General features: G+C 53.1%; 4 protein-coding genes across 4 annotated transcripts; 2 read left to right on the top strand and 2 right to left on the bottom strand.

The window, feature by feature from the left end:
- Nucleotides 1-112: 112 nt before the first annotated feature.
- LDX57_011130 (putative ABC multidrug transporter) lies at nt 113-4,993 on the top strand (the record flags this gene model as incomplete). The annotated part of the gene is made up of 4 exons (XM_046092876.1): nt 113-216; nt 290-2,970; nt 3,025-4,744; nt 4,882-4,993. 4 exons carry the CDS (start codon nt 113-115, stop codon nt 4,991-4,993), a joined length of 4,617 nt encoding a protein of 1,538 aa, XP_045948854.1.
- A 389-nt stretch (nt 4,994-5,382) lies between these two features.
- LDX57_011129 (Zn(II)2Cys6 transcription factor domain-containing protein) lies at nt 5,383-7,090 on the bottom strand (the record flags this gene model as incomplete). The annotated part of the gene is made up of 2 exons (XM_046092875.1): nt 5,383-6,954; nt 7,001-7,090. 2 exons carry the CDS (start codon nt 7,088-7,090, stop codon nt 5,383-5,385), a joined length of 1,662 nt encoding a protein of 553 aa, XP_045948853.1.
- Nucleotides 7,091-7,361: 271 nt separating this feature from the next.
- LDX57_011128 (cytochrome P450) lies at nt 7,362-9,105 on the bottom strand (the record flags this gene model as incomplete). Its single annotated transcript, XM_046092874.1, has 4 exons — nt 7,362-7,959; nt 8,044-8,769; nt 8,833-8,884; nt 8,940-9,105. The coding sequence occupies 4 exons, from the start codon at nt 9,103-9,105 to the stop codon at nt 7,362-7,364; spliced, it is 1,542 nt and encodes a 513-aa protein (XP_045948852.1).
- A 1,986-nt stretch (nt 9,106-11,091) lies between these two features.
- On the top strand, nt 11,092-12,165 carry LDX57_011127 (putative short chain dehydrogenase/reductase; the record flags this gene model as incomplete). The annotated part of the gene is made up of 1 exon (XM_046092873.1): nt 11,092-12,165. The coding sequence occupies one exon, from the start codon at nt 11,092-11,094 to the stop codon at nt 12,163-12,165; it is 1,074 nt and encodes a 357-aa protein (XP_045948851.1).
- Nucleotides 12,166-13,185: the final 1,020 nt, after the last annotated feature.

The following is a 13,185-nucleotide window of genomic DNA, read 5'->3' as shown; positions in this document are numbered from 1 at the left end:
AAACGCAAGCCTTTCCCTCCGATGCGGGATTGCCAGCCTCTAACGAGTTCCGGCTTGGCTGTACGCTTATGAGGGCCGATCCCGCGTGTCTATCGCCCTTGTGCTTCCCGCTATGGAGTCCATCTATGGGGTTCCCCAGCAAGCGATCTTTCCTTCGACACGGCAGGTTGCAGCAGACGAGACTCTTTCCAACCTTGATGGTGGCTCAATGCAGAGGTTAGCTATCTATTTCAACAGTTCAACTCCTCGGTTTGTCGTAATTGAATTAATTGCTAAACCGCTCTCCCAGGGAACTATGGCGGTATAGAACGCAAAAGCTTTCGGCTTTGATAGCCATAGGTAATCTCCACCTGGTCGTCTTGTTCGCCTCAGGGATCATGGGCGTCATGTCCATTCTGCTCCGGTCTGTTTCCGGGTTCCGAAGACCCAAGTACCGGCTTCATACAGAACCTGGGAATGACGACAACGATCCCCGCGGGTCTGAGATCGTGCTCTCGCTGCCCTACGCGGTGGCGCATCTGGTCGCGTGCATTGCGGCGTGCGTTCTCAGCTGGGTAGAGTTGCAGGATGATGGGGCGAGTTGGAAGCGAGCGCTTCTGCTGAGTTATTTGGTCGTGTTGGGCGTGGCTCGGATCGCGTGCAGGAAGAAGTATCGGGACGCTCGTGCCCAGTTGTATGTTCATGTGAATGTGATTGCGCTGGCCGCGCTGGCGCTGGGCGTTGTGCAGGATGTCGTTCCCATGGTTATCGTCGGCGCGACGTATCGTCCAAGACCGATCGCGGCGGCGCTGTTGGGTTGTTTAGCGGCTGTGGTGGCGATAGCGTTGGCGACGCCACGGCCGCGTCGGTCTTCGCCTTCGTTTCTTCCTGACTCGGAGACTGGAGAGCAACTGTGGACGGATGATGGGAGGTCTCCGGAGGAAACGTGCTCTCTGTTCTCGTACTACTGCTCGTACGAATGGATCACGTATGTGATTCTGCGGGGATGTCAAAAGGATCTGACGATGGACGATCTACCGCCATTACCGTCGTACGATGAGCCCTCGAGATGGCTGAAGAAGATCAAGAAGCAGCGGTTGAAAGGCGGCAAGACGTTCCGTACGCTGTGCCAGTTGCTCAAGACGGAGATCAAGACGATGATGTGCTGGTCGGCGACGACGGCGGTGGTGGAGTTCGTCGCGCCCTATGCCATGTTGCGGCTGCTGGCGTACTTTGAAGATGATGAGTCGGCTGTCGTGCATCCTGCCGTTTGGATCTCTTTGCTGTTCGTCGGCCCCGTGATGCGTTCGCTCTGCTACCAGCAGTATATCTTCACGGCGACTCGGCTGCTGGTTAGGGTTAATGTTTCCTTGGTCCAGGAGATCTATCAAACGGCGATGAGGTCGTATATATACGATGATTCGGTGGATATGTCGAATTCGGATAAGAAGGCTAAGTCGTCGCGGAAGGCGGATACGTCCAAGGGGGCCTCGAAGTCGAGTCAGGCCAATTTGACTACGCTGATGTCGTATGATGTCGACGCCATTTACAACTCGCGGGATATCTTCCACGTTTCGACATCGGCACCGATATCGATCACTTTTGCGCTTGTGTTTCTCTATCGGATCATCGGGTGGCCTTCGTTGCTCGGCGTTCTGACTATGTTGATCTTGACTCCCTTGCCTGCATTGGCGTCTCGCAAGGTGTCGAAGATTCAACGGTCGGTTATGCAAGCGACGGATGTGCGTCTGTTCAAGATCTCCGAGTATCTGAATTCTATTCGCACCTTGAAGTATTTCGGATGGGAGAATGCGGCCATGGATTCGATCAACGGAGTCCGAGGTGTCGAGCAACGTCGCCTCTGGCGGCGGAGTGTCTTCGCAGCTGCCATCTCGATGGCCGGGGATCTTTTGCCGATGATGAGCTTACTGGTGATGTTCTCGACTGTGGTTCTTTTCACTGACCTTCCTCTGCGAGCACCGATTGCATTCACTTCCTTGTCCATTATGGAAACACTCAGGTCTCAGTTTGTTTGGCTATCCAACGTCAGCCGGTACACTGCTCAGGGAGCGGAGTCTTTGCGGCGCGTGGACCGATTCTTTGACACTGCAGGCGAGATCAAACGGCACCCTGATGGGCCGTTGGAGCTCAACCAGGCGACCTTCAAGCGTACGCCCATTGCTGCGTTCAGGCTACAGGATGTGTCCGTCCACTTCAAGCCTCGGGCCCTCAATGTAGTGACAGGGCCCACAGGGAGTGGCAAAACGTCGTTACTCTTGTCGTTGCTGGGAGAAACTGTTCTGGAATCTGGTACTGCCTCCTGCCCTCGCGACGTGGCCTATGTGCCTCAGGCGCCCTGGCTGCAGAACGATACGGTTCGTCAGAACATTCTCTTCTATAGCGCATTCGACGAGATGCGTTATAGCATCGTTGTCGAGGCCAGTGGTCTGGCGCAGGATCTTCGCCAGCTCCCGGCTGGTGATCTCACAGTGGTGGGCGAGAGAGGGACCTCGCTTTCAGGAGGCCAGAAACAACGGGTGTCTCTTGCGCGAGCTTTGTATTCTCGCTCCAGCACGCTTCTTCTCGACGACATATTCTCTGCCCTTGACACGCACACGACCACGCTTGTCTATGACAAGTGTTTCCGCTCAGGGTTGCTCTCAGACCGGACGGTGGTGCTTGTTACGCGCTATCCAGCCGCCCTTCAGGATGCGCAGTTGACGGTACGTTTGGAGCATGGAAAGGTGGTTTCTGTCAAGTCACCTACCAGCGTTCAGCCGTCTTTGCTGCCGACGCCGTGCAGCACTCCTACGCTGGGCACAGGAACGTCGACACCGCTCAATGAGCCGCAGAGGGTGGAGACGGAGGATATTCCGTCGGAGCCCATGACCAACATTGCGCCGGTTGTGGTTCAGGATCCGCCATCTGTGACACAGGACCGGCGCTTGGCTAAGGAGACCACTGCTACTGGACGGGTCCCTCGCACAATGTGTAAGTTCTCCATCTATATATTGAGCTGTACGGTTCTGACAATACGGTGATTAGTCTTTCGGTATATGATGTTGTTTGGTGGACCATTGTACGCGCCGCTGGCGATTCTCGTCACTATCACCGTGCAGCTGGCGTACTTTGGTATCACATATTGGCTGTCTATTTGGACTGGCACTTACGAAGAAGACGAACACCCGAATTCTATCTTCTACTTGGCCATATACGCCATTTCGATCATTGCATTTCTCTTGCTGCAGCTAACTAATAATCTGGTCTATCAGTACGGAAGCTGGGTTGCTGCCAAGAAGATGCATCAGCGACTGGTGACAGCAGTCCTGTCTGCGCCGATTACCTGGTTCGATGAGAATCCGATCGGACGTGCAATCAACCGCTTCGGCAATGATACGCGGTCTATGGACACGGTGCTTATTGACTGGTTGCGCATGTCGATCGAAAACGGGCTACGCTTTCTGCTGCGGATCGCCAGCGTTGCATCGATCATGCCTATCTTCGCCCTGCCGGCCGCCGTCATCTGCACCGCTGGATTCGTGATCGGGGAGATGTACACTCGCGCGCAGGTCTCCATCAAGCGCCTCGTTTCGATCAACTATTCTCCCGTCTTCTCTCACTTTACTGATTCTCTAGCCGGGTTGAGCGTAATCCGTGCTCGGGAGGGTATGGATGAGGTCTTTCAGCGTCTGCTGGCCGAAAGGCTGGCCGTGCATGCTCGCTCCGCCGAAACACAATATAACTGTAACCGCTGGGTATCGGTCCGCTCTGATTTCTGCGCCGCCTCGGTGGCCGCCGCTGCAGGATGCGTGGCCTACTTCTGGTCGGGATCTGCGGGACTGGTGGGATTCTCGTTAACCAACGCCATCGGCCTCAGCCAAACCATCCTAACACTCGTCCGATCGATGAACGAGCTCGAAGTCGAGCTCAACTCATTCCAACGCATGGGCGAGTACGCCGCGATCGAACCGGAAGAACATCTCACAGACAAGCAGGCCCTCGCCCACTCTGTCCCCGCCAGCTGGCCGGTATCGGGCCGGGTGGAATTCCACAACGTTACGGCGCGCTATCATCGCGATGGACCGGACGTTCTGCGCAACGTCTCCTTCGTTGCCAATCCCGGCGAACGAATCGGCATCGTCGGCCGCACCGGCAGCGGCAAAAGCACCCTCGGTCTGTCTCTGCTACGTTTTGTGGACCTCGCCCAGGGCAAAATCACCATCGATGGCGTCGACATCAGCTCCATCCTCCTTAACCGCCTTCGCACCAGCGTTACTCTCATCCCGCAGGAACCTGTCCTTTTCTCCGGCGACGTCCACTCCAACCTCGATCCCTTTGGCGATTCCAGCGACACAGAACTCCAGTCCGCCCTGGCCGCTTGTACCTCCTCGATCCACGTCCCAGAAACCACCCACAAGAACGACAACGACGACGACCACCCATCCGACCCAACCAGCCCTAGCAAACCCACCTCCACGACATTCACCCGCCCCCTAACACTATCGACACCTGTAGCAGCGAACGGCGAAAACTTCAGCCAAGGCCAGCGCCAAGTACTCAGTCTCGCACGCGCCATGTGTCGGCGCTCGAAAGTCGTGCTACTCGACGAGGCGACCGCGTCCGTGGACCACGAGACAGACATGCACATGCAGCGGGTCCTGAGGGCGATGTTTCCGGATTGTACGATCATTGCGATTGCGCATCGGTTGCGGACGATCATGGATTATGATCGGGTTTTGGTTATGAGTGAGGGGGAGATTGTTGAGTATGTTCTCTCTATTATATCTATTTATGTGCTCCTGTTTGTGGTGGTGGGGGTTGTTTTGCCTTTTCGCCTTCCTTTTGCCTTTATTGGAAAAGGTTCTTGGTATGTGTGATGCATGCTGACTTGATATATGATAGGAACGACTCTCCTGCGGAGTTGGTTAAACAACAGGGTATCTTTTGGGATATGTTAAGGAATACGGGTGAGTATGAGGAGTTGATCGAGATGATTGATTCAGCTTCGGGGTGATGAATATAGTATCTGGGGATTTGAGGATATACACGTTCTATAAAGAAGGGGGGGTAATTACATGCAGTGCAATGCGATCACGATAGATGAGATGATCTAGGATGATGTTTTGGTTTTTCATATATGCTAGCGGTATAATGTACTTTCTATCTCGTTTTGTCAGATAATATTGAGCCTTTGAGATTCAATAGAAACTAATTGCGTGTGGATAAGGAAACTTGGTTGTCTTAATGAAGCATTGTCGTTTGACATATAGGAATATCTCTTCAACAATCATCTTCACAGACATATGGCTAGTTGACATCATTCGAATCGACATCGTCCTACATCCACAAATCCCTACCAAGTACCTATACTATAACATCAGAACAACTACCAAACCTCAATTCTCAAACCCAAACCCTCACCTCCCCCAGCCTCCCACTCCCCCTCCATTTCCCATGCAACACCAACCCCTCAATCCTCTGACTATTATACGCGCTGAACTTCGGCCATCCACCACCATCATCAACGGGCAAACTAATCGCAAACACATCAAACCCATGCTCTGTTCTCTGACGATGCACAGCCCTCGCGACCCTCAGCGCCTGATAGACGGGAAACGCGCCCTCTTCTGTCGGATGCACATCGTTGAGTTTCTGTAACCAGGACTGGATTTCGAGACTGAGTGAGGGATCCTGGCATCGGAGGAGAGATGCGAGGAGGAGGCTGGAGAAGCCGATTGTGTAGGTGTTTTGGACGAGGGAGGTGTGGAGGTTTATTCCGCTTAGAATGCGGAGGAGGAGGGTGAGGAAGGGTGTTGAGGCGGAGCATTCGTGGCCCAGGTCCTTGGGGTTGGTGGAGGGGAGGGTGGCGAGGAAGGAGGGGGAGGTCATGATGCGGGCGACGAGGGAGTAAGCGAAGTTAAGGGCTGCGTCGTGGGAGGGAAAGATGATGGGCTCGTTGGTTTGGTGGGCGGGAGAAGGGGTACTTTGGGTGGGAGGGATGGGTTGTTCGGAGGGAGGGAGGTGGGAGAGCCATTCGTCGAGACGGTGGGATTGCTCGGCGAGGAGGACTTGAGGGTTGGGGGTCTCTGTGGGATTGGGGTCAGGACATGTGGCATCGCTGGACCAGTGCTTGAGTGCCGCTTGGAAGCTGATTCGATGGGCTTCGCACATGATACTGAGGATAGTGACTCGTCGCTCGTGGAGCGAGGTACAGGGTGCGTTCAGCGATGGGGGTAAGGTGATGGAAGGGAGTTGCTGATGCACTTCAATGGAGCTGAAGTAGGCCCGAGCCCACCAGACCACGAAGCGTACTTGCATCCACGCGGATAGTAAGGGTGTGAAAGTGGAGCTGAGAACTGCGTCATGAATATTGATGAACAGTTTCGACAGGCCCTGTACATGGCATGAGAAGCCATGAAAGTTTCCCATGGAAGATTCGATGTATGCGAATAGAACCAGAACCGTCAGTGAGAGGGTAGGGTTGGCTTGATACTCGAGCTGGTTCAAGGATGCGAATCGCCTGATAGCCGAAGAGTAGTAGAGTTGGCTTCTAGTCTGATGGATGAGGCTGGGACTAAAGAGGCCCATGGAAGTAGTTGACTGAGTTCTCTGTTCCGCATGCAGACGGCTTAGATTACAGGATGATAAGGCCAGTATGGCATCCCTTAGCATCACATTGTTGGTGATGTGGCGAGACGTGGAATGAAAGATCGGGTGAAGGGCTGGGAGACATTGACCTTCCCAGTACGTGGAGTAGAAAATGTCTCTCTCAGTGTGCTGAAGGGACCTGATCAGATCAAGATCTGCAAACGCACTACCATCGGAGCCTGTCAACTCGAACGCTTGACTCGTGGAGGACCGGTCCGTGGCCTCTGCACGTCCAGTCGTCACACGGAATCGGAACTCTCGATCCCGATCCCGACAGACTTTCCCCAGCCTGGCGCATGTCCCACATGTCGGCTTTTGCTCATCACACTATTCTACGTTAGTTGCTGGGAAGTACTTGAGATTGGCGACTGACCTTGGTTTTGCGTTCGCGACAGCCTTGGCAGCCGGTGCGCGATCGGACAATGTCTGTTTTCTTGGGCCTGGCTGGAACAGGCTTGTACATTGGGCACGGTTCAATGATACTCTGTTGATTTTAGATAAAAGCAGGTACCATCTCCGAGTGCGCCGAATGGGAAGAGAAGGGAAGAGAGAGAGAAGTGAGGCGGAAAAGAAGAGCCAAGTATAGAGAGACGCTAGTCTACTTTGGGTTGGTGTCGCTCTCGTGCACCGAATGCGGTATAGCGTCAAAGGAGGGAGTATTCAGCAGAAAGAGGAAACTATTCGGAAGGTGAAGACTTGTTCTTGCATCAATCTTGACAAAAGTCTATATACTACTATACCGCCTTCCTTTCAGTCACCCTAACAATCAAATCATCACCATTCTTCGCTGGCATCATGCCCGGAAATGGGTCCCCCTCCGCCCACCTAGGAAAGCTCTGACCAGGCAACATCTCGATATCGAAACGATGCAGCAACAAGGTGACGAACAAGAATGTTTGCTGCTGGGCCACAAACCGCCCAGGACACTGATTTTTTCCACCACCAAAAGGCTTCCAGTTCCGGCCCATGGTCAGCTTGTTCCCCGTTAGAAACCGCTCCGGGTTGAAGGCCTGGACGTCGTCGCCGAACGCGTCTGTGTCGTAGTGCAATTGACGACTGGGCACGAGTACTCGGTTTCCCTTCCTCAGGAGATTGCCACCGACCATGGTGTCCTCGGTTAGGAAGCGGAAGGACGCGGCGGAGGTGGCCATGCGAAGGGTTTCCATCCAGATGGCGTTGAGCTGGGGACAGTTGTTCTTGAGGTATTCGAGGTCCACGGGGCCGTTACTCAGCGCGGGTTTGGTCTCCTCACGTACAATTTCGATGAGTTCGGGGTTGAAGAGAAGGAAGGCAAGGAGCCAGAAACAGGCTTTCCGGGTGCTGGTGTTGCTCCTAGATGACGGTAAGCACTATTCATCGGACAAGTATGGGCAGTGAAAGAAAACTAGGAGCAAAAGAGCCCAGGAGTTGACATACCCAATATAAATCGGAACCACCGTCGTGGCCATCTCGCGAGTGTTGAACCCCAAGGCCTTCATCTCTGCCTCCATCGTGTTCATCCACCACGATCCATCCGGCCGATCTTCAGGCGGCGTCTCGAACCATTTCTGAATAGCATCGATAATCCCGTCTCTTGCCGCGTGCGCCTTCCTCGCAAACACCGCGGGAATCTCGTACAGAATCTGCCAACTTCGGTCTTCCAGCTCGAGGAATGTCCAGATCAGATCCGGATCAATCTCACCCAGACGTTTACCGAAATACGTCCGTTGGCCCGCGTCCACGAAATAATCGGAGACAAACTTCATCAGTCTCAGATTCACCCAGCCTTCCCCAGAAGCCGTGATATAACGCTTTCCCGGTAGCCTATCCATCCGAACTGAGTCCTCTAGGAATTCTTTGAAGATGGCCGTGAATTCCGGTAGATGACCACCCGGGAAGAGCTGCATGCCATGAAAGTCATGCGTTTTATCGCCGAGTGACCGACTCTCGACATCACCGGCGAGAGGAGGCGCGCCGTACAGTCGGTCTAGAAGTTCGTCGCTAGCTCCGCAGCTTCGGATGAATTTGCGCACGAAGATCTCAAAGGACATCGTGGTGGTGTTCTTGTAGATCTCGGCGCTGTCGCGGGCGGATGTCACTACATAGATTGTCTGACCCATGACCTCAACAGCGTATGACTCTTTGGAGCCGCGGAAGTATTTGCTGAGCTCTGGTGAGTATATCGCTGTTGCCATGTCGATACAGGGTCAGGAACATAAGACTTACTCGCCATTTCTCAGCAACACGTATGAGTTGTTGAAGAACGCAGCAGCATGTCCTGGTTAAGCGTCAGTATGGACTTTCAGAGCTATACATTGAGTGGGATTCCTTACCAACTATCGGAATCCAATATGGAAGCTCCTTAGGGTCGAGCGGACGCAGCTTTGGACGAATCACGAACCTCCAAAAGCGCCATAGCAACAGGGACGAACAAAGAGCGACGATTGGAAAAAGGAAACTATTGCTCGGGGCCAAGGCGGCCTTCAGAAATAGGGCCATGGCTCAGGTGTAGCTCTGCTTGTGTTGAAGCAGTTGATGAGCATACATGTCACGCATCCACACTTGCAGGTACCTTCCTTTTATTTCTGGATTTGTACCTCGTCGAGCTCATCGACCGTCAGCAACCCGAAAGGTCGTCATAGGATAAGCATCGTTCGATACGCCTGAGACATTTGGTTGTTGATTCGTAGGATCTTATGTGACATTCCCCTGGCCTGGATGAGTCAAAGCGCTCATCTGCAAAAGAAAAAAAAAGGCTGGCCCAGAAGCGTGCAAAGAGCGCGTTATAGCCACAATGTCAATGGCAATCCCGCTGGTGAGCAGGTTCTGATACGAGGAGATAATGCATCTAGAAGGTGAGTCAATCCTGCGTGTGTCAAACTGCTTACAGGGGAAAGGGAAACATAGAATTGGTGGATGTCAGCAAGAAGCATGGAACTCACAACTCAGCCTCAACCCCTGCCCCCAACATGTCCTTGCATGACGTCCGGCTCTCAATTATAGTCCGGGGTAGTTTTATTAATGGCCAAAGCCAATCAGCTCCTGCATCGGAACAGACGTGTCCGCGTCGCGACTAGTCCATCATCTCAGAGTGATCTGACCAACCTTATTGGATCGGCAAATTCGACCAGGCTGAATTATAGATGAGAGGAAGGTAGCCTACTGGCAGCGTGGCTTACAGAGCCTTGTTATACTTTCCCCAACATCTTAAGCTGATGGCCTTTCTAATCCAGCCAATTCGCAAGCCCTGTTCTTCAACGTGACGTGTTCTTGCCCTGATCAACATGGCGGACATTTCGGCTCACCCGTTTTACCTCCGGATACTAAAACCATTGGCTATGTCTCCAACACACTGAGTCTGTACACGCTTTTGAGCAGCTTCGTCGTCGCCATCCGAGTCATTGTCAGCATCATCTCGGCAGTAGCGAGAAAGTGAGGACCGATGTTATCGCGCGTGCTCGTTCGGTGGTTTACCGTGAGTAAGTAAGCACTACTACTGCCTCGTACTGTCTGGCGATGTTTCGAATCCTTCGCTTTCTGAGCTACGCTGAGCTGGACTAGACAGGCATCCCAGCTTCTCGATAGGCAGAAGCATCCAGCTCCCCTCGAGGGGTACTTCAGTGTCATGCACCAGGCAATGGACCGCAGCCTCGACCTTCTTGGCAGGAATGGAAGAAATACGCGAAGCCGATTCGCGATATCTTACCTGGAGCCTTTCGTGCTTTGCATGAAGACTATAACAGCTGTCTATATAGCCCCCATATTTGCTACCTATTTACCTGCCTATTCAGGGTTGGCCTCATCCGGATTCCTCCACTCACCACGTTGCTGATTCCTGATCTACATCTCGACCGAGACCCCACCTGCTACTTGATGGCGTGAATGATCGCCATGAAGTCAGCTATCGCCATCCCACGCAGATACTGGTCTCAAAAAGTCAGCTCTACGGCGACGTGCTGGTTTACGGCATTAGCATGTTAGAGGAGTTTTATCGAACCAAATCGAATTCGCAGCCTCAGGGGAATTCTTACTGGGGTCCTTTATCTTCCTGAATGCGTTTTGAATCCTAATTCTGAATAGTAAGTAATACAGATCGAATTGCTATTATCGGCGGGTCTGATAACCTTTTACTATAGTCTGTATCTATCGGAGCTATGAGAAACCATGCTAGACCGGCGGTCCAGAAGCACTTGGGACTGAGAGCCATTCTTTGTTGAGACAAGAGGCACTAGAACTAGAATAGACCAACCTAGCCCACCTCGGGAAACAGGCCCGAACGGACTCCGAGAAAGCATTGCATCCCAAACAAGGAAGGTACTGAGAAGGACCAAAGATGAAACCAAAGCATAGAGCTCCGACGTCAGCACGGCGGATGCTCACGTTCAACGGAGCAAATAATCAATAACACCACAACCAGCTTATAAAAACAGCCGCCGAGCTATCCATAACACATCATCCAGCAACCTAGAGCATAGCACAACAGCCATGCTCCACCTAACCCTCTACCTCTCCGGCCTCCTCCTCCACATCTACATCCTCACCAAACTCGTCCTTCACGCCACCATTTACCTCCTCCCCTCGTCTCTCCCGCAATACCTCTCCTCCAACCCCAATGCCGCCGAATCCTGGGCCCTCATAACCGGCTCCACCGCCGGCATCGGGTTTGGGTTTGCCCAAGAGCTCTTATCTAGGGGTTTCAACGTGATCATCCACGGTAAAGACACCCAAGAGCTCGAACACGCACGGACCCAACTCCGTCTTTCTTTCCCGCATCGCTCCATCCGCATCTTCCAATACGATGCCGCCGCCTCCTCCACTACCACGCTAGAAGATTCCCTGGCCAAAGTACTGCAGGGTATATCGCTCCGGGTCCTCATCAACAATGTCGGCGGACAAGCAGGCCAGACGCGATATACGTATCAGCGTCTCGCCGATTTCTCGGACAAAGAAGTCTCTCGGGTGATGAATGTGAACGCGCATTTCATGACGCAGATCAATCGCATCATATTGCCTCGGTTTCTATCCACCCAGAACAAGAAGGAGAGGGAGGAGGGAGGTTTACTGCCATGTCTCATCCTCAACATATCCTCCCTCTCCGCAACAGGCCTCCCTTATCTATCCGTCTACGCGGCCTCAAAAGCCTACGTCGACGCCTTCACCCGCTCCTTGCACGCGGAGATGCTAGCCGAGAAAACACCCGTAAGTGTACTGGGCGTGGTATGCGGGAACGTGCAGAGCGACGGACACAGGCTTACCCCGGGGTGGTTTGTACCGACGTCTAGAGCCATGGCGCGCGCGGCGCTGCGGTACGTTGGCCCGGCACCATCATCAGCATCAGAACCAGTATCAGGATCAGCATCAGGGTTGGCGTCAGCAGCGGCATCAGCGCTTGGGCGAAGATTGGGTGGTCAGCGGGCGCTGGTGACGGCTTATTGGCCGCATGCGGTGCAGGCGTGGGGATTTGGGATTCTGCCGGAGAAGGCTCGGGAGTGGATTTCCATTTCGATTTTGAGGGGGTTGAAGGCTGACATGGAGGGGGAGGAGAGGAGGGTGAGATGAGATGAGATGAGATGCATTCACTGTGTTGGCGTTGACGTTGACGTTGACGTGGGGAGACAAGGGAAGGAAGGGGAGGGGTAAGTAGCCGTAAGCCCTAAAACGGGTGTAGCTAGACTAGGGTTTACGGAGGGGGAATCCTCCAGATTTTGGATCTAACTGGGTGTTGATAGAATTTATCAGAAGACTGGTCTAGGTAACGGAGGTTTCTGTCAGCCGCATAAATTTCGTCCAGAGAGGCCTTGGACATGCAAGTCCTCGGAGAAATCGGTTGCTTTGCCGCTCAACATGGCTTATCTATCCTATGATCAAGCAACACATCTGGGCGCTATAGTGTTCTGGAGGCTATAGTGTTCTGGAGAGACTAGGCCAGGTAGCTGTTATTTTTGCTTTCATGTCAGTTTGCTTGTAGATCTAGATGTCCTCTTGGACAACATCTCCTTTCCTGCTAACGAACCCAACAAGTTCCAATCGAAAGCATCACAAGGAACAGCCGTTCTTTTGATGATTAGACCAGGCTGACTACGAAAAATGAATGGATCCACAACCTCCGGATGCGCATGGGCACCAAGTACTTCCTAGGAAAATACCTTCTCGCCATATCCACGCGTAACCTTGCTCCTCTTCGCACGAGCCTCATCGACCTCGATGGATAAGCGGATCACTATCAGATTACACCACATGTGAGTGTAGAGCCAAATAGGCGTTCCATGTTTGAGGCGATGATGGGGTCTCCCAATCTAAAATGGTAGCACTGCATCGTAAAGGAATATCGCGCACTGAATCTCCAGATCACCAACTACACACAGAGCTTGCTGAGTGGACAATACCCAAGGTCTATCGGATGAGAGGTGGTCTGTTGGCGAAAATAAAGTTATGAAATGGTCTGGCGAGTGAGAGCTTCGACTGTTGGCAGCATGGCGAGCAAGGGCCCAAGTGAGGTGAGGTTCGTCGACATGAAACCCGTCAAGGTGAGGCGAGATTCTTGAAGGCGAATTAGATAGACGAGGAGGCGGTTGGTTC

The sequence above is a fragment of the Aspergillus melleus genome (assembly GCF_016097325.1).
Source record: "Aspergillus melleus strain CBS 546.65 chromosome Unknown contig7, whole genome shotgun sequence".
Lineage (NCBI taxonomy): Eukaryota > Fungi > Ascomycota > Eurotiomycetes > Eurotiales > Aspergillaceae > Aspergillus > Aspergillus melleus.
This window is presented reverse-complemented; position numbering and strand designations above follow the sequence as displayed.